The sequence below is a fragment of the Molossus molossus genome, unplaced genomic scaffold (genome assembly GCF_014108415.1).
Source record: "Molossus molossus isolate mMolMol1 unplaced genomic scaffold, mMolMol1.p scaffold_m16_p_1, whole genome shotgun sequence".
In the NCBI taxonomy this organism is placed as follows: Eukaryota; Metazoa; Chordata; class Mammalia; order Chiroptera; family Molossidae; genus Molossus; species Molossus molossus.
In genome coordinates, this window is record NW_023425344.1 from 48943411 (window position 1) to 48962168 (window position 18758).

Consider the following 18758-nt stretch of genomic DNA (forward strand, 5'->3'; position numbering starts at 1 on the left):
ACTTAGAGAATGGCCAGCTGGAAAATATCAATTACTATCATGGAGCACAAACAAAATAAAAGTAGGAAAAGGGGCTTCTTATAGAAAAGTCCTTTTATTACTCCTAGCCTATAAAGTTCCAAGCCATAGAACTCTGATGTTCCTGGATTCAATTTTAAGTAACATTAATTTTAAGCATTATATTTCTAATATGCACAGTGGGAGAGGGTAGGATATGGGGAGCCAGAAATTGCTTATTTCAAAGACAGTCATCTCCTCTAAATTCATCCTGTCCACTTCTCTCCACCTCCCAATGCACAGATTATCTATTTGTTAACCATACAAATTCACCTTCTACTACTAAAGAAATTTATTTGCTCAACTAGATAATACTTTTATAAAAGAATAAAACAGTAAAGCTGGTTGACAGAGTTATTTAAAGTATTTGTAAATAAAATAAAAGGACAGTTAAGTAGAGGGTATAAAAATATACCAAACTGGAGTAATACTGATGTGAACTTAGTTTTTAATTTATTAAAATACCTATTAATCGTCTGAACAGGAGAGCAGAAGAAAAGCAGCTAGAGGGAATGACTTCTGGTGGTTAAGTTTGCTTTAGAACACACACGACAGTCTTAGAAAAGAAACACTTGCTGTTTTCATTGAATTTATACCGTTGAGGACACTTTACACGTCATTTTAATGAAAGCACTTATATGAACATCTGCAACAGTTCATATCAGAAAACAGAAAGTTTCTATACACAAAGACCTAAAAAAATAAAGTTTTATTTTCATCAACTCCCTTTCTGGGAACACAGAATAAAATAATACGTTTCTCTTTAAAATAAAATATTAAATTATTTTTTTCTGTCCATTAGGTTGCTGGAAGAGAAAAATCCAAAACTCAAAAAGTGGTAATTTTTTAATTTCTAGTTTTTATCTATTTCTAAAAAACACCCCCTTCACAAAACCTTTTAATTTTATTATATACTATGACAATTAGGTCTAGAGTTCCAAATAAATAAAATGGCCACATTAGGAGGCATATTGAAGAATCAAACCATTAGCCACATTTATGTGTTCACATTCATGGATTCTCTAAGAGGGCTGTCAGAGTCCATATAATACTGTTAACATTTAGTCCAAGTTAACATGTGTCATCTGACCTACTGCTCATGGCTTACAACACTGATGTTATCAACAAAGATTCTGATTTTTGGGAGATAGTGATATAACAAATTCTGGTTAAACTAGTAGAGGTAACAAGATAGTAAACTGCAACTGTACAACTTAAAATGTCTACTTTTCATCCACCACTACCATCCCTCTGCTTTCCACTGGTGTTAAAGTCAAAGCCTTATCATGAGAGGTTAAGGTACCTGACACTATTTGTATGGAAAAATGGGCCTCAAATACTAAACAACTAAGAAATTATTAAAACAGGAATAAACTTTTTGGATAGCTGCATTTGTTACTTTCACTTTCTTGATCTTTCATCTCTTCTGGTCATGGATATATATTTTTTCCTTCTATTCATCCAGAAAGGTTAATACACAAATTTGTTGTAAGCATTATAAAATGGCATCCAATTCAAAGTTGCTTGTGATCAAATCCACGTATGAAGCACTAGACAAGTGTATTCTATGCTCCACAATCTTTTGCAATTCTTCAGTGCAGTTTCTAATGATATTTCCTTTAAATTAAGGCTTCCTCAAAGAGAAATCCATAGTAAAGAAGCTGATTTTCCAGCTTCTGAATTAAGTGCACTCTTTCCAAAATCAACAAGTCCTGGAGCAAATTTAAGACAACTTCTGTTAATCAGTGTCATGACTAAAGTAGTATCTTACTGGAGGTCCAGGTAAATCTTCATCTCCATCAGTGTCTGGGGCAAATGACACAGTAAGATCCACATATTTCTTTTCAGTTGAAGGTTTCACAAGTTTATGCATTCTATGAAAATTAACCAAAGACAAAAAATTTAGTAAATTCCTAAAATGAGTGATTTGCTGACTAACAATGTCCAGAGAATCTGGACGTCTATCTAGGTTATTTTTAACCCTAATAACCTAATAATTAATCTGCTTTCGTGTGTGTGTGTGTGTGTGTTACTAAAAGCTCTAAACTCAAGACATTCATTTACCTAACAATGAATCAGTTTGGATTACTACTGTTAGTGGTAAAGAATATAAACCATTTATTCAAATCCCCTAACACACAAAAGAATACAAAAAACCCAAAATGCGTTTCGAAAGCAATGATTTCTTTCTTTTTTTTTATTTTTTATCCTCACCCGAGGACATTTTTCCATTTTTTGTTCAGATAGAGTGGGAGGGAGAGAGAGGAAGAGAGAGAGAGAGAGAGAGAGAGAGAGAGAGAGAGAGAGAGAGAGAGAGAAACATCGATGTGAAAGGAACACATCGAGTGGCTGCTACCCGCACAACCGACCAGGGCGGGGGACAAACTGCAACCGAGGTACGCGCCCTTAGCGGGAACCGAACCCGGGTCTCTCAGGACCGCAGGCTGACGCTCTAACCGCTGAGCCAAACCAGCCAGGGCTCGAAAGCAGTGATTTCAAAAAACAAATTCTCCTATACCTCCTATAAAGTTTAGAGAAATCATAAATTCTTCTCAAGTACATCTCTGTAAAGAGTAAAAAGCAAACAAGATTTAAATCTTCCAATGCAAGCTAGAAACATCAATGTAAAACACATTCTTAAGTTTCACCTTTTGCTTATATCCTATGTTTATCCTACATATCAAAAAATTACGTAGACAAATTGGTAGTTACAAAATAGTCACAGGCATGCAAATTATAGCCTAGGGAATATAGTCAATAATATTGTAATAACTATCTATGGGGCCAGGGTGGGTATTTAAAATATAGGGGGGATCACTTTGTAAAGCATATGATTATATAACCACTGTTATATAATGCAGAATGTAAAGTGTAATTAAAAAAATAATTGATGAAAAAAAAAAAATTGATGCCCTGGCCGGGTTTACTCAGTGGTTAGAGCACTGGCCCATAGACCAATGAGTCAAGGGTTTGATTCCAGTCAAGGGCACATACCGCGGTTGCAGTTCATCCCCAGCCCTGGTCGGGGTCACGTGGGAGGCAACCAGTCAATGTGTCCCTCTCACACCGATGTTTCTCTCTCTCCCTCCCTCCCACTCCATCTGAAGATAAATAAAAAATTATCCTTGAATGAGGATTAAAAAAAATATAATCCTTGAGGATTAAAAAGAAATTTCTGGGGAAAAAAAAAAAAATCCCACCCCATTGTTTTTGCTACTGTCACTGCTATTATCTTAAATTAAGTCATTATCTATATACCATATTACTGCATTAGCTTCTAGACAACTGTCTTGTTTCTCTTCTACCTCCAATTTACTTTGCTGCCAGAATTCTCTTAAATGTAAATCTGATGTTATTCTCTTGCCTAATATTATCTGTCATATCCTATCTCATGCCAGGCTGTGAACTATAAAATCTTTAATCTTCAGTAGTACCTTTTCCCATTTTACAAAGATATTCTGTCCCATATATAATTTTCATTCTTTCCACCACTTATTCTTATCACCTCATCCTTAAGTCAATTCAAAATACTTGATTTCCCGCCCTGGCCGGTTTGGCTCAGCAGTTGGAGTGTTGGCCTGTGGTCCGGAGAGACCCGGGTTCGGTTCCCGCTAAGGGCACGTACCTCGGTTGCAGTTTGTCCCCGGCCCTGGTTGGGTTGTGCGGGTGGCAGCCACTCGATGTGTCCCTTTCACGTCGATGTTTCTCTCTCTCTCTCCCTCTCTTTCCCTCCCACTCTATCTGAACAAAAAATGGAAAAATGTCCTCCAGTGAGGATAAAAAAACAAAACAAAACAAAACAAAAAAACCCAAAATACTTGATTTCCCAAATAGATCATGTATGCTTGTTATTATCAGCTGCATGCCTTTGCACAAACTATTGCTTTTGCCTGATATAATTCATTTTCAAAGGTAGCCCAAATAAATTCTACCCTAAGCTGAAGGTCTGATTTAGTAGTACCCATAGTACTCTATGAAAACCTTTATTATAATAATTATTCAAGTACATTTTAATTACTAATTACCACATCACTTTCCCTTAGACTGTGAACTCCTTGAGAGTAAGGGCTATTTGATAAAGATGTATGATGACAAAATATTAAAGGAGTAACATTTGTAGAATATTTTTTTTACTTGCCATTACATTACTAGCCATTACTATTTTAGTGTTCAATAGCTATGGGCATGCACTATATGTGGATAGAAAATTAAATTTCAAAAAAGTTCAATAAGCTACGACTCCATGTGACAAAACAATTACATAGCTGAGAAAGGATGTGAACCCAGGTCTTTCTGAAGCCAAGCCACTTCAAAGGTTCTCCGTAAGTTATCTGCTAAATAAATGATGTAATAAAATGAGAACTATCATTCATAAAACATATCATGATGGAGGTTACAAATATTAGCCAATTCTATAAAGCATTTTTGTGAATTATTCACAGCAAATTTAAATTTTACTAGTTAATGCACTTCAGGACCAAACATTCCAATCTCATCTAGGTAGTATACAATAACAGAATTCTAAAGACTACTCTTTATTCAAAAGATACTTAGGTATCCAAATGAAAAAAACAATATATGCCACATTAATGCCTTAGCTAATATAATAGAAATTTTGTTTCTGAAGTATAGATAATTAAGATTGGACTATAATAATAAAAATAGCGAATAATCTCATTAACTGATAATCACAGCTAAAGCTGACTTATCTGTTACAGTACCATCATGCAGAAATTTATTCTTGACAAATATTTATTAAAATCTATTTTGTGCCAGGCATTGTTCTAAGTGCCCAAAATATATCCGTGTAAATAAAGATTCCTACCCCTTATGAAGCTAATGGTCTAGGTCCTAGGGGGAGACAGGAAATTAATAATAAACATTAAAAAATATATATATAGTAGCTACAAGTCAGTGATAAGTTGTATGTAAGAGAATAGGCAGAGCAAAGGAGATTGGGCATGCTAGGAGAGGGTAGCTGATAGAATGCACTATTTAATAGGGTCAGTTACAAATAACCAGAGGTGAGAGTTAGCCAGGCTGCTATCTCAGGAAACAACTAGAGCAAAGGTCTCATGCTGGAGCTTGACTGGAGTGTTCAAAGAAAAGGAAGGAGACCAGTATAGCTAGAATTTTGTGAGTAAGAGGAGATAATTATGAAAGGAACTTAGAGTTACTGGGAACAGACAATTAGGGCCTTGCAGGCCACTGTAAGGACTGGCTTTTTTTTGCTTCCTTTCTTTCTTTAGGTCTCTGTTGAAATTCCACCTTATCAGGTATTCCCTATGCCAAGCAGAGGGAATACCTAGACTACTCAATACAATATAGCAATTTACCCCCTACTTCTTTCTCCATAGCTCTTAACACTATTTGACATACTTGTCTAGTTGTTATGCAAACTCACCAAGTAGGACAGGGACTTGGCTTAGCTCATTGCTATATCCTAATGCTTATAAAAGTACTAGGCACATAGACACTCCTAAAAAGAAATCTGTTGAATGGAGGAACATAACAATTAAGCATTTTTGTTTTATTCTTCAGTCTCATATTCTTGTCATTATGTGTTTCCACAAGAGAGGTGGATCTATTTTCACTTGGTGTATGGACCAAGTCAGGATTCTAAGTCTATTGGATGAAAAGGTAACTCTGAACTACAATAAATTCACAAGGGTATTATAATCTTTTGAATCTCTTGACAGATAGCCTACTGAGCTTGGCAGATTCACGGTCTTTTTCACTGCAATTAGAAGTAAATCACATACTTTAAAAAAATATATATATTTTTTCCTTTATTGATTTTTTTTTTTTAGAGAGAGAGGAAGTGAAAGGGAGAGGGAGATAGAAACATTGATTGGCTGCCTCCTGTATGTCCCCCACTGGGGATCAAGCCCACAACCTGGGTGTGTGTCCTGACCGGGAATAGAACTGGCAACCTCTTGGTGTATGGGTCGACACTGAACCACTGAGCCACACCAGCCAGACTAAATCATATACTTTTAACTGAACTTTTATAACCTCTATATTTAATTTTCCAGTGTGCATCCAGTATATTGAGTTTCAATTCCTTGACTCTTTGCATAGTGTGATACTTACGTTAATTTCAATCTTTTTGCATGACCAGGCATTATAGGAACATAAAGCATTTTGACGCCCTGTACCACCATTGTTGGCTCAATTCCATATTTCTCCTGAAAGTGAATATCCAAAAAAGAAACAGTAATCAAAGCTCCAACATAAAGTTTTGGGTGACAATGTTTTATAACCAATAAAAAGAGAATAAATAAATTTGGGTTAAGTAAAATTTATAAAAACCTCCCATGAAATTATGTATAAAAATTAAGACTCAGAGAGACTAATATATAAAAAGTAAACTCAAAGCAACTGATGTATAAAAAAATAACAGACTCAAAGCAACTAAGTATCTCACTTTGACTGCATTTATGAAATCCAAGAGGGTGAAATCTTCTTTTCCATGTATAGTCCATCTGTCCCAAATTGTAAATGATATTCCATTTCTGTTGTAGAAAAATATTCAAAACAAAAAAATTTTAGTTTTCTTCCCTTTAGTAATAACAAAAAAGCCCCAGAAGTCCCTTATTTGTAATTTAGCTAGATATTAATGTAGGAGAAAAAAGGGAAAATACAACTTCTGAAATATTCACTAACATTACTTCCCCAACGTACCATACAGGTAACCACTTTTATCAGTTCCTGTTGATCCTTCTAGTGTCTCATAATAAACAGTATGTCTTAGTGAGAGAGTTCTCTCCCTCTCTCTCTTTTTAAACACCTGCATGAGTTCCACTGTGTGGATGTTCTAGTGTCCTACTACTGAACACTTTGCTCCAACTTTGGCTATGTTGGATAAACAATGCCAAAATGAGTATCTTGTACATACATTTGAAATAAATGTAAATATATCTGCAAATTTGAAGTATAGTGTTACATTTCCTTCATTATGGGTTTCACTATGTTATACTCTCATCAGTAATATATGGGAGTGCTTTCTCACACTCTTGCCAAGATAGGTGTTTTCAAATTTTTGGTTGTTGCCAATCTGAAAAGCAAAAAATGAAGGTCCAGGGCAAGTGCTTTGCTTTATCATATAGCTTTTGGAACTAGATTCTAAATCGCATGATCCATTAGTCAGACACTAAAATATCTTCTAATTCATCTGACTTAGATATATGAAACCATAAGACAGTACAATGCTTTTAAACAGTGTGACAGATTAAGTGTTGTGAGAGATCTATGGCTAGTTTAGTCACAAATACTTCATGAAGATAAAGTTTTCACCTGGTCTTAATGGCAAAAATTTATGCATTTAGAAAAAAAGAAAATGTAAAGCTAATATTTTTCCTTACTGAAAGGTAAAAATTTTATTTCATTCTCATTATGTAAGAGAAATAGACCTTTGTTCATACCTGATTTCAGTTTTTCTTACTTCAGATGTTTCTGTAAACACTATAATTGGAATGGCTAAGTTAAGGAAACAATTTTTGTAAGCTTCAAAGGGATAGCCACCAGCTACTTTGATCATCTCCAATGCAACCTAGATTTAAAAAAAAAAGGTGAACTGATTATATAAAAAGCCTAAGATTACTCATGACTTTAGTTACCTCTATTTAATTTTCCTAAATTCTTCTCAAGAATTTCTCTGTAAGGAGTAAAATCAACTATTGGACTGGAGTAATATAAATTTCTTACAAGTCTCTCCAGTTTTAGCACATTTTATACTTTCAAACTCTCTACCTGTTGTATATGTGGTGAACAAAGTTATTAAAAAAATATTAACTTGATCAGGTAATCTTCCTACTTTGAAAGCAGACAGCTAATCAAAAAGCAATAGTCCAAAAACATTAAATATAGGGGGAGACAGTTACATAGCTTCTAAGAATAACACTCTAGTATAGTGTAATAACTAGGTTTATCCTAAAGATTCTGAATCATTATGGACAGATTAACTTGTAAGAAACCTGAATCACAAACAGGAATTACATATTTTTTAAGGCAAAGAACTAAAATCCAAAAGCAGTTCATTTAATTCAAGAAAAAAAGCATCTGCTTTGTATGGAGGACACAAACATTATTAAGAGGATTAGAGCCTGTAAGAAAAATTAGACTATCCTGACAGAGCTTATTTTCTATTTTAAAATGTTTTTATACCTGTAAAACCTCATAATGCAGATTATTTAAAAACATACCTTGAAATTTTAAATTATAAGGTCAATATGTATCCCCCTCCCCTAAGATCTCTGGTGAATGGTTGGAGGTAGTATAATGGGAAAAACAAGAAAGAGGCAATGAAAAAGCAGTATTTTCATTGAAAAAATAATAAACTCACCAAACCAGAAACTGCAGCAGTGGATGTTGCTATAGCAGGTATAATTTTACCGGCTATGCGCTTTGTTTTGAAACGGTCAGCTGGTTCAATGCTATACATTTTGGCACGAAGATTTGATGCAGCTGTGATGAAATCTATGTGTCCATTACCATCATCATCTTTTTCAAATGAAAGGACTGTCATCTGAAGGTCTTCTGATCATAACAACCAGAAAAATAAAGTTTCTTAGTGAGTGGTAAAGGTTTTAGTAGGTAAAAAGCATCTGGGTTCACTACTCTCATAGATTCCTTTGTGTTGATATTTTTGAATGACTGAAATGTATAAGAAAATGCATGAAATGCAGATACTGAATGACATAAAAATAATGGCTTTTATATAAGCAAAGTTTCTATATTATAAAAAACTTTCAAAAAGATAGAAAAAATAAGAAAGTCATGAACCACACCTGCTTGTAAGTGGTTTACAGTATAACATTGGGTATTATTCGCACGTTAATTTGGAAAAAAAAAACTACTCTGAAACATTTGACCTCTACTAACTATGAATAGGGTAAGTTGGTCAAATAAAAATATGTAACTTTTAAAAAGATTTCTAAATCACTGGTTCCCAAAATCATTTTGGAGATAAATGTAGTTTGATCTGTGATGAAATGAGAAAGTATGTTTTTCTCCAGAACTATAATGAATAAACTAAGATAACTACTTTTTATTTGTAAAATAAGCAGTTGGCTAAATTCAGGTTGTTTTGCCTGCATTTTACTGGTCTGTGCATAAAATCAAAAAGTTTGAGAACTGCTGATTTTTGTAATAGAAAGATGGTGATCGGTCTAAAAACATGAACTAGTGGCTCTGTTTTTAAGGAAGTAAATGTTCAGTTTCCCTATATTTCCCTATATTTAAGACCAAAGGTGTATATCGATCAGTTTGAATTCCCTGTGTGTAATTATGAAGACTAAGAAGCCAAGGGAAAAAAATATGTTTTCTTATCCTAAAGTGACTTAACTGGATTTGTCTAAAGGTTAGCCCCAAAAGGACTTAATTCTTTGCTCATTAAGTTAAAAAGGAATCATGATAGAATCTGAAGGACTAAAACAATCAGAACAATAACAAAGCAAATTTACATCTGAGCTTTTGAGAGTAGGGCAATGGTGGAGAAAATTATTAATTCAGTCACAGTTTAAGATGAACAGTGAAATCAACTATTATTATCGCTATTGTTTAATCCCATAGTTTTTGGGTACAGAACTTAGAAAAAACAAAAATCCCTCCAAATTCAAAACATTTTAATAAAGATTTGCTCTTACTTGTGGTAGCTTCACTGGATGAAATAGCCTTTTCTAGTTGAAATATAGCATTCCTCTCATCTTCACTGCTAATGGGAACATTGTCTGGTTTCCGTGCTGTTTCATCTGTTTGAACAGCCTTTAAATATATGTATGTATGTTCATTAATGTTATCACATACTGTTTCTAAGTTTGGTCAACACACCTGTTCTATCAAATAAGTCACAAGAGAAAATACTCCACCTATCTAGTTTAATCAGATTTTTTTTTTTATCCTCACCCGAGGACATTTTTCCATTTTTTGTACAGATAGAGTGGGAGGGAGAGAGAGGAAGAGAGAGAGAGAGAGAAACATCAATGTGAAAGGGACACATCGAGTGGCTGCCACCCGCACAACCAACCAGGACCGGGGACTAACTGCAACCGAGGTACGCGCCCTTAGCGGGAACCGAACCCGGGTCTCTCTGGACCGCAGGCCGACGCTCTAACCGCTGAGCCAAACCGGCCAGGGCTAATCAGATTTTTAATCATTATGGTGCAATTTATTTTATACCTTCCACTAGGAGGCAATATTATGTTATTTATATATGTTTTCTTTATTATCTGTCTCCTAACATTGACATCTAAACTCTATGAGAACCCTTTATTTCAGGAATCTTTTACCTTGTTCACTGAGAGAATCTCAGTACATATATCTAAAACAAATTTGTTCATAGTGGGTGTTAAAAATATTTACTAAATAGCTTGTGAGATCTGAATTTATATGGTTCTCTTTTTTTAAAAGAAGTATATTTTCCCTGTGGTCAAGAGAGACCTGGGTTTGGTGCCCACTAAGGGCATATACCTCGGTTGCAGTTTGTCCCTGGCCCTGGATGGGTCGTGTGGGTGGCAACCACTTGATGTGTCCCTTTCACATCGATGTTTCTCTCTCTTTCTCTTCCTCTCTCTCCCTCCCATTCTATCTGAACAAAAAATAGAAAAATGTCCTCGGGTGAGAATAAAAAAAATAAATAGAAAAAGTAAAAAAAATTTAAAAGTATATTTTCATTGATTTTTTATACAGGGAGGTAAGGGAGAGAAAGAGGAAGGGAGAGAATGAGATAGAAACACTGATGTGAGAGAGATACATCCATCTGCTGCCTCCTGCACGCCCCCTACTGGGGATTGAGCCTGAAACCCAGGCATGTGCCCTGATGGGAAATTGAACTGGGACCTCAGTCCACAGGGCAATGCTCAATCCACCAAGCCACACTGACTGGGCTATATGGTTCTCCTTTAAAATTCCATGCTAAAATAAAGTTAATAATAATAGAGAGTTTGTGATTCTCACAAATCTACTTCAAAACAAAGTATGGTTCTAACTAGTGCAGAGCTCTTTTCTGTCTTTAAAGAAACTAAGGAAATGTATAAAATATATAATATAGGCATCTTTTAAATATTTGTTAATTGCTGAAAAGCAATTCTTTTCCAAAGAATATGTCTTTCTTCATACAGATGCAGGGCAACATATACAAGTAATTTATCCTTAAGAAATTACTTACTGTACATTCCATGAAGGCAGTAAAGTTAATATTATCAAACTAAAAAACTAGCTACATCATTACTAATTAAAATAGTATTACTTATTTTATTTTATTTTTTTGTGGTATGTGCCCTTAGCAGGAACCGAACCCAGGACTCTCCGGTCTGTGGGCCGATGCTCAACCGCTGAGCTAAACTGGCCAGGGCAAAAATACTATTACTTATCTTAAATATTTTTTCCTTTATTGATTTTAGAGAGAGAGTGAGGGAGAGGGAGAGAGAGAAACATCGATGGGAGAGACCATCAACTAGATGCCTCTTGCATGCCTCCCACTGGGCCCACAACCTGGGCGTGTGCCTGGACCAGGAATCGAACTGGTGACCTCTTGGTGCATGAGTCAATGCTCAACCACTGATCCACACTAGCCGGGCCTATTTCTTATTTTAAAAACACATCTAACTTATGTTTTTATAAATTTAAGAAATATTGAAAAGTCAAGGAAGAAGAAACATGTTTACTATAATGCCTAGTTAATTTATTTGGTTGTGTTAATACTTTGGTTTAAGCAGAAGTGTTAGACCCTGAAAATTTGGTGTGAACTACTTTCAGTTCTGGGGGAAAAAAAGCTTATATAATGCAGTTAAAACCAGCTAGATGGCTAAGGATAATTTATTGCCCCAAAATGTTGACAGAAAAAAGAGTAATTCAGTCCAGAAAACATACTGAAGCACAATAAATACTAGTAAAGTTGTTGATGCATGTTTCCTTGGCTTCTGTCTAGCAGTTCTGTCCATGAAAACATGAGCTAGAAACCTTCTTCATATAGAATTGCCGTTTATCCTTTCTACACTCTTATTTTTAATAAGATACAAGTCATGAACATTTTATTCAGCAAACCCATCTACTTGTAGAAAATCTACTATCTACAAGTTTTCCTTTCCCCCAAAGATAAAAATGCAAAGACTGCACACACTACTTCTTGTTTGAATTTTGTAGCGAGACAGGCATTACTACACATTTTTCAGTATAACTAAAGGGTAAGGGAAACAGAAGGTTGTTTTCTGGATGATTTTCTGAGTGCATATGAAAAGGTACATAATGAATGTGTACGGGAAAAAACCCCAAACTTTCCTATTTACCCTGCCTAAATTTCATGTTCCATTTTTATTATTATTTCCCATCTCTTTCTCATTCCAATATATTTGCCTGGCGAAATCCCAACCCTTATTATATCCTATTCCCATCTGTTGTACAGTAGCACCCAAGCAGAGAATTGCCTTTTCTCCAGCTACATTTGTGGGATACATTGAGTCGATGAACGTTAAGTGGATCCTTAGTGCTGTCTCATAATTCTACATCTTCTTTTTTTTTTTTGATTTTTTTTTTTTATCCTCACCCGAGGACATTTTTCCATTTTTTGTTTAGATAGAGCGGGAGGGAGGGAGAGAGAGAGAAACATCGACGTGAAGGGACACATCGAGTGGCTGCTACCCGCACGACCAACCAGGGCCGGGGACAAACTGCAACCGAGGTACGCGCCCTTAGCGGGAACCAAACCCGGGTCTCTCTGGACCGCAGGCCGACGCTTTAACTGCTGAGCCAAACCGGCCAGGGCTCTACATCTTCTACTTAAGTGACTTTCCCACTCCCCTGGGCAATCATTTCACATCTTAATTTTCTGCTCAAGCTTCCTTTATCTTCTCCCCCTTACTCAGAACTATTAAGCTTACTTATTTCAAATAAGAAAGTAACAATCTTTTATCTTTTAGCCTTACTCCAATTCTAATCCCCTACAAATCCTGTCAGGGCTACTGAGAAATATACACAGACTCTAGCCCCTTATCACAACTTCCCTGTTACCTATTACTTCATTCAAATCACCATCATCTTTTGCCTATAACCTAATACTTTTTCTTGCTTCCCTTATTTTGTCTCATATCATTATTCTTATCACAACAGTTATAGTCATCCTTTAAATATAAGTCAGATTGTGTTCTCTGTTTAAAACTCTCCACTGGTTTATTACATAATAAAACACAAAGCAGTACTAGAACTCCTCCTCTCTAATCTCACTGTCTACCATTCTCATCTTACATATTTTCCTCCAGAAAAACCCTGGCCTCCAAAGTCTTTTGAGGTCATTCTCTGCATTTGTTCCTGCTGCCTGTATTGCTCTTTCACCAGGTAATAGCATGGCTCACTCTCTTACTTCCTTCAGCTTAAATTTACCTTTATCAGAGAGCCTTACCCCTTTTATCGCATATGAAATGTCACCAGCTCCATCATGCTTTGTTTCTTTTCCTTGTTTCATTTTTTCTTCTTAGCACTTATGCCCAATTTACAAGATTATATAATTAATGGCTTCAAAAAAAAATTAGACCGCCTCTGGCCTATTAGAATATAACTTCCACAAGAGCAAGGATTTTCCAGGTTTAGAATGGGATTTGACACTCATAAAAGTTCAATAATTATTTGTTAAATAACAGAATGTCCAAACATACCTTTCTGGAAGGTTTGAATTCCTGAATCTTTACTTCGGCAAGAATATTCAAGAGGGCATCTGCTGATATGTCCTGTTTTTCAAAAAAGTAATTTTATCAACACACTTATTCTTTTAGTTCTGAATTCTAAAGCTAAAATCATCCTATAAAAAAGTCCTTACATTTGAATAACTTACAATTTGACTATTTAGACTCCATCCATTTATGGCATTTATCTTTATTTCTATAGAAGTATCAACCATAAGTACTGGTGTAAAAGTGGTATGTGTAAAAAACTACTTATTTGTCAAGAAATGTGAAATCTTAGTTTTTTCCACAAATTTTTATAAAGGTAGTTTTATGACTGGTTGTACCAGACTGAGTGCTTTAAAATCAGAGACTATCTCTTCATTGTTTTACAAAGCTCCCTGCATAAAGTTATACTCAATAAATAAAATAAGTGAAATTCATACCTTTCGAAACAGGAAAATATTTAAATGGTTCAAGATGAACTGAGATAAATTTAAGGTTATCAGATCCATTTTTACTATTAAGAAGCTGTTTAGGAAAAACTGAGACAAACTGCTTTTGAGGTCATCTATGGCACATCAAAAAATTACCCCTCTCTTTACAAAAAGAATACTAGACTATATGCCACTATTTTTACCAGACATTTACGGTATACTTTACTGTACATTAACTCTAAAAAGGATTAATCTACAATGGGCATTTTCATCTGGATCTAAAATAGCTAGATCCATTAGGATCTGGATCTAAAATAGTATTATGAATCTGGTTCATATTTCCCCATTCAGCCTACATAAAAGTATAGCAATTTATTTAGCTCAAATATGCATTTGTGGATAAAAATTTACTAATGCAAACCTGTCTCTCAAATAAAACTGTGTTAGATCTTTTAGAGTTTGTCAAGAAAGATAATGTCTAAGAGAATAAATATGATGATAAGGGTTAAGAAATGTCAATATGAGGTAGCATTTTCAAATTTAGTGAAAAGCATGTAAGAAAGTATCATAAAATAAGTCAAACAAATGTTAACAAAGAGAATCTCTATGAAATATATATATATATATTATTTTTTTATCCTCACCCGAGGACATTTTTCCATTTTTTGTACAGATAGAGTGGGAGGGAGAGAGAGGAAGGGAGAGAGAGAGAGAAACATCGACGTGAAGGGACACATCGAGTGGCTGCCACCCGCACGACCAACCAGGGCCGGGGACAAACTGCAACCAAATTACGTGCCCTTAGCGGGAACCGAACCCGGGTCTCTCTGAACCGCAGGCCGACGCTCTAACCTCTGAGCCAAACTGGCCAGGGCTCTCTATGAAATATTTTAAATTTGCTATAAAATAGTTCTCTTTAGGTTTTCAGAGTAAATCTAATTAAAGTTAATAGGTTATGTTTTAAAAATAAAGTTAAGACTGGTTTTATAAATAAATATTTGTTTCACTGCTTAAACTTAGAAAAATTGACTTTCTTCTACTTAGTAATGCTGCAATGAGATTTTAGCTTTTGCTATGTCAGTATGGACAACAAAATAAGACATTTATATTAAAGAACAATTTTCATAATATATAAACACATTTTGATGATGCAATTAGCTGATAAGCCATCTAATTCTAGCCTGGTTTTGTATCATTTGATAATGCTTAAAAAATACTTACCTCTTTTGTAAATGGAATGCAGTAGATTGTAGCATATAATTTTGCAGCATTCAGAAGGAAACTGAAGTGCCTTTGAAATTAAAAAAGTAAAACAAAGTGTGAATGGTATAGTTTCAAATAAGATGTCTAATTAATCAGAAACTACAGCCTTTAAAGTGCTGATGAGAAATAACCACAGGCCCTGGCTGGTTTGGTTCAGCGGTTATAGCATCGGCCTGTGGACCAGAGTACCGGGTTTGCTTCCCACTAAGGGCACGTACCTTGGTTGCAGTTTGTCCCCGGTCCTGGTTGGGTCGTGTGGGTGGCAGCCACTCAATGTGTACCTTTCATGTCGATGTTTCTCTCTCTCTCTCTCTCTTCCTCTCTCCCCCTCCCACTTTATCTGAACAAAAAATGGGAAAATGTCCTCGGGTGAGGATTAAAAAAAAAAAATAACCACAGAATTTTTGTTATAGGATTATTTTTTAATAATTAGGCAGTGACATTCTGGTCTAGGCCTAAGCATTGCAGAAGTAGAGAGAGAAAACATCAGATGTTTATCCTCATAAGCACTGATATTTAGGTAGTGATCATGATTACTTTGGAGATATGAATGACCAGAAAAAAAATTTAACTAGTGAAAGAAAATTCACTTTAATTCTTAAAAAAATTATACATTTGGTTTTAAAAACTGTATATTGGGTTCAAACTAAGCAAATGAGTTTAAAAACAAAGAAAGGTAAGTTTGATAGAAGATGCAGTCAGCATTAGGTGAGTGGACGCCTAAAATAAGCACCAGTTGAAAAACTAAGCATAAAAGGCTTACAAGCTAAGCGTTTAACTTATACACACATACACATATGTATAAATAAAGTATCTCATATGAATAGGTATATAGAAATTTATTCAAAGACCAACTCCTCTGAAAATTAACTTTAGCCCAGCCGCTGTGGCTCAGTGGATTAAGTGTCATCCCATGGACTGAGAGGTCCCAGTTTGATTCCCGGTCAGGGCACATGCCTGGGATGGGGGCTTGATTCTCAGTAGGGGGTGTGCAGGAGGCAAACGATCTATGTTTTTCTCTCACATCGATGTGTCTCTCTCTCTCTCTCCCTTCCTCTCTTTCTAAAAAATCAATAAAAACATATTTAAAAAATTAATTAGAGATTATTTAGGGAGATATTTAGCACTAATCATTTTTACCTTCAAATAACTTAAGTTTCTTATATACTAGGTACATTAAACAGAAAACACCTGCTGTCACTTTACTTTTTATAAAGTTAAAGAGGTGACATTTTGGTTTCACTTTAGAAAAGATAAAAATAATGAGGTTATTTACCACAGAGAGTAAATAAACAGATTGTGTGGAAAGAAGAGTTGTGATTGGCTTGGCTGGCCAGACTATTTAACATTAAAAAGTGTGGCCCTGGCCAGTTTGGCTCAGTGGTTGAGCATCGGCCTGTGGACCAGAGAGTCCCGGGTTCTGTTCCTGCTAGGGGCACGTACCACAAAAACAAACAAACAAACAAACAAACAAACAAACAAAAACATTAAAAAGTGTGAAATTTCCACTTTTATACAGTTAAAGATTTACAAAAAAATCGCATATATATCAGGACATAAATACTTACAAAGGTTCATTGAAATCAAATTTTATTGGACGAGGAGGCCTCTTTGGTGATTGCCAAAACAAATCTAATAAAAGATACAAATATTATTTTAAATGGAGGCAGCCAGTAATAAGTTACATTAAACTTTCTTTTAACATAGTTGTACTTACTGCCGTCTCTTAATCGAGTATCCAGAGGAAAACAATGAAGAAGCTGAAGAGCCTAAAGAAAAAAACAAAGTTAAAAAAAAATTAAAACACAAAAAGTTATACAGTGAAGTCTTCTGGCTACTGTTGTACTCCATCTTTCCATTCTGGATTCTGTCACTAACCCTCTATACCCGCCACCCCCGCCAGCACAATACCTGGAACAACTTCTATTATTACTTTTAAATTAACACTTACAGTTTGTCATTATAAAAAATAATGTAAATGAAGTCACTTCAAAATGGAGTCTGAGTGGCCATCCCAAAGGAACTGCCTTACAAGTCTTAACCTTCAAACCTTTGCAATGGTAAAACTGGGTGAAATTACCAATGGACTGGGTCTAAGGCAGCACTGTATTCCAAACAACTATTTGCAAAGCTAACAGAAAAGCATTATGACAACTAGACTGAAAATTAAAGTCAGTGTTTAAAATTAGCAATTTTATGCTGGTATCTGTATCTATAGAAATTCCTTCTTTAGAGTATTAAGACCCATAAAAAAAAATCCTCCCTTCTATTCATGTAATTTCCCCCCTTCTCCTTCTCATGAATACCCCCTTGCTTTTACCTTCTTATTGGAACACTATTCTAGTTTCCGCCTGAATCAGTGCTTCCAAAATAGCTCTTCTTTTGGGTATCTAAATGCTTATTGCCTCTCAATTTGGCCTTTAATTTTTAGGTTAACAGCATTATCCTGCTACTTTCAAAGAGCTAATCATTAAAATGAAAATTAAACCAGTAAAATATATATTATATTGTTAGAATGATGCATTTGAGATTTTTTTTTTTGCCTCAAAACCATCTGGGGAAGGGTATAATGGGTGGAGTTATAGATGAAAACAAGATTATCTATGAGTTGATCATTGTTAAACTTTAACGACAGACATGAGGATTATATGGGAGTTCATTGCATTATTTTTCTACATTTCTATTGCTATCAATTTTTCCATAATAAAAATGTATAAAAAGACTTACAAAAGATAAGGGCTAACAGTTCTTGAGATTTTCATGGTAAGAATAATATGAATAACAATGGGAACAGAAGACACATTTTACTGGATGAGGACTTGGCAAAGATGAGTATACCACTTTTTCCAAGAAGCAGAGCCAAGAGGAAAGTGAAAGTCAGGGATAAGTGTAACAAAGAAACTTTTTAAAAAAGGTGAACTTAATGTATATTCCAATAGGTAAAAGCCTAAAGAGAGGAGACTAAACAGAGAGTGCAGGACACATTCTAGCAACTGAAGTTACTAGAGGTAAGAATAACAACAAATATTTAGTATTTATGGGCCAGGTTCTGTTCTAAATGCTTTACATGAATTAACTGATGTGAGCCTCATCACTAACTTATGAATTAGGTACCGATTTATTATCTCCATTTTACAAGTGAAGAAATACACACAAAATATGATTATCAGATAGGAAGGGGGAGGAAAAAGTGCAAAATTTGACAGAATCTCTCTATTTTTTCAGTCTCTTGCTTTACTCTGAAAAACAAACTGCTTTCAGATAACTGATTAAATGTACTCCTTAAACTCCAGAAGAAATATCTTTGTAAAACCCATTTTGCACATAGAAAGAGAAGGATCAGTCA

The 18758-nt window shown here is 35.0% G+C and overlaps 1 protein-coding gene across 1 annotated transcript in view; it reads right to left on the reverse strand.

The window, feature by feature from the left end:
- Positions 1-930: 930 nt before the first annotated feature.
- Positions 931-18758, reverse strand: part of UBA6 (ubiquitin like modifier activating enzyme 6) — a 91963-nt gene continuing 74135 nt past the window's right edge. Inside the window, exons 24-33 of the mRNA XM_036266471.1 lie at positions 17130-17181; positions 16981-17044; positions 15371-15440; positions 13707-13778; positions 9705-9822; positions 8402-8595; positions 7482-7609; positions 6485-6572; positions 6151-6245; positions 931-1931 (exon numbers count right to left, since the gene is read on the reverse strand). Coding sequence (XP_036122364.1) covers positions 1796-1931; positions 6151-6245; positions 6485-6572; positions 7482-7609; positions 8402-8595; positions 9705-9822; positions 13707-13778; positions 15371-15440; positions 16981-17044; positions 17130-17181 — 1017 coding nt within the window. The 3' untranslated portion in view covers positions 931-1795. The remainder of the gene's footprint in view (positions 1932-6150; positions 6246-6484; positions 6573-7481; positions 7610-8401; positions 8596-9704; positions 9823-13706; positions 13779-15370; positions 15441-16980; positions 17045-17129; positions 17182-18758) is intronic.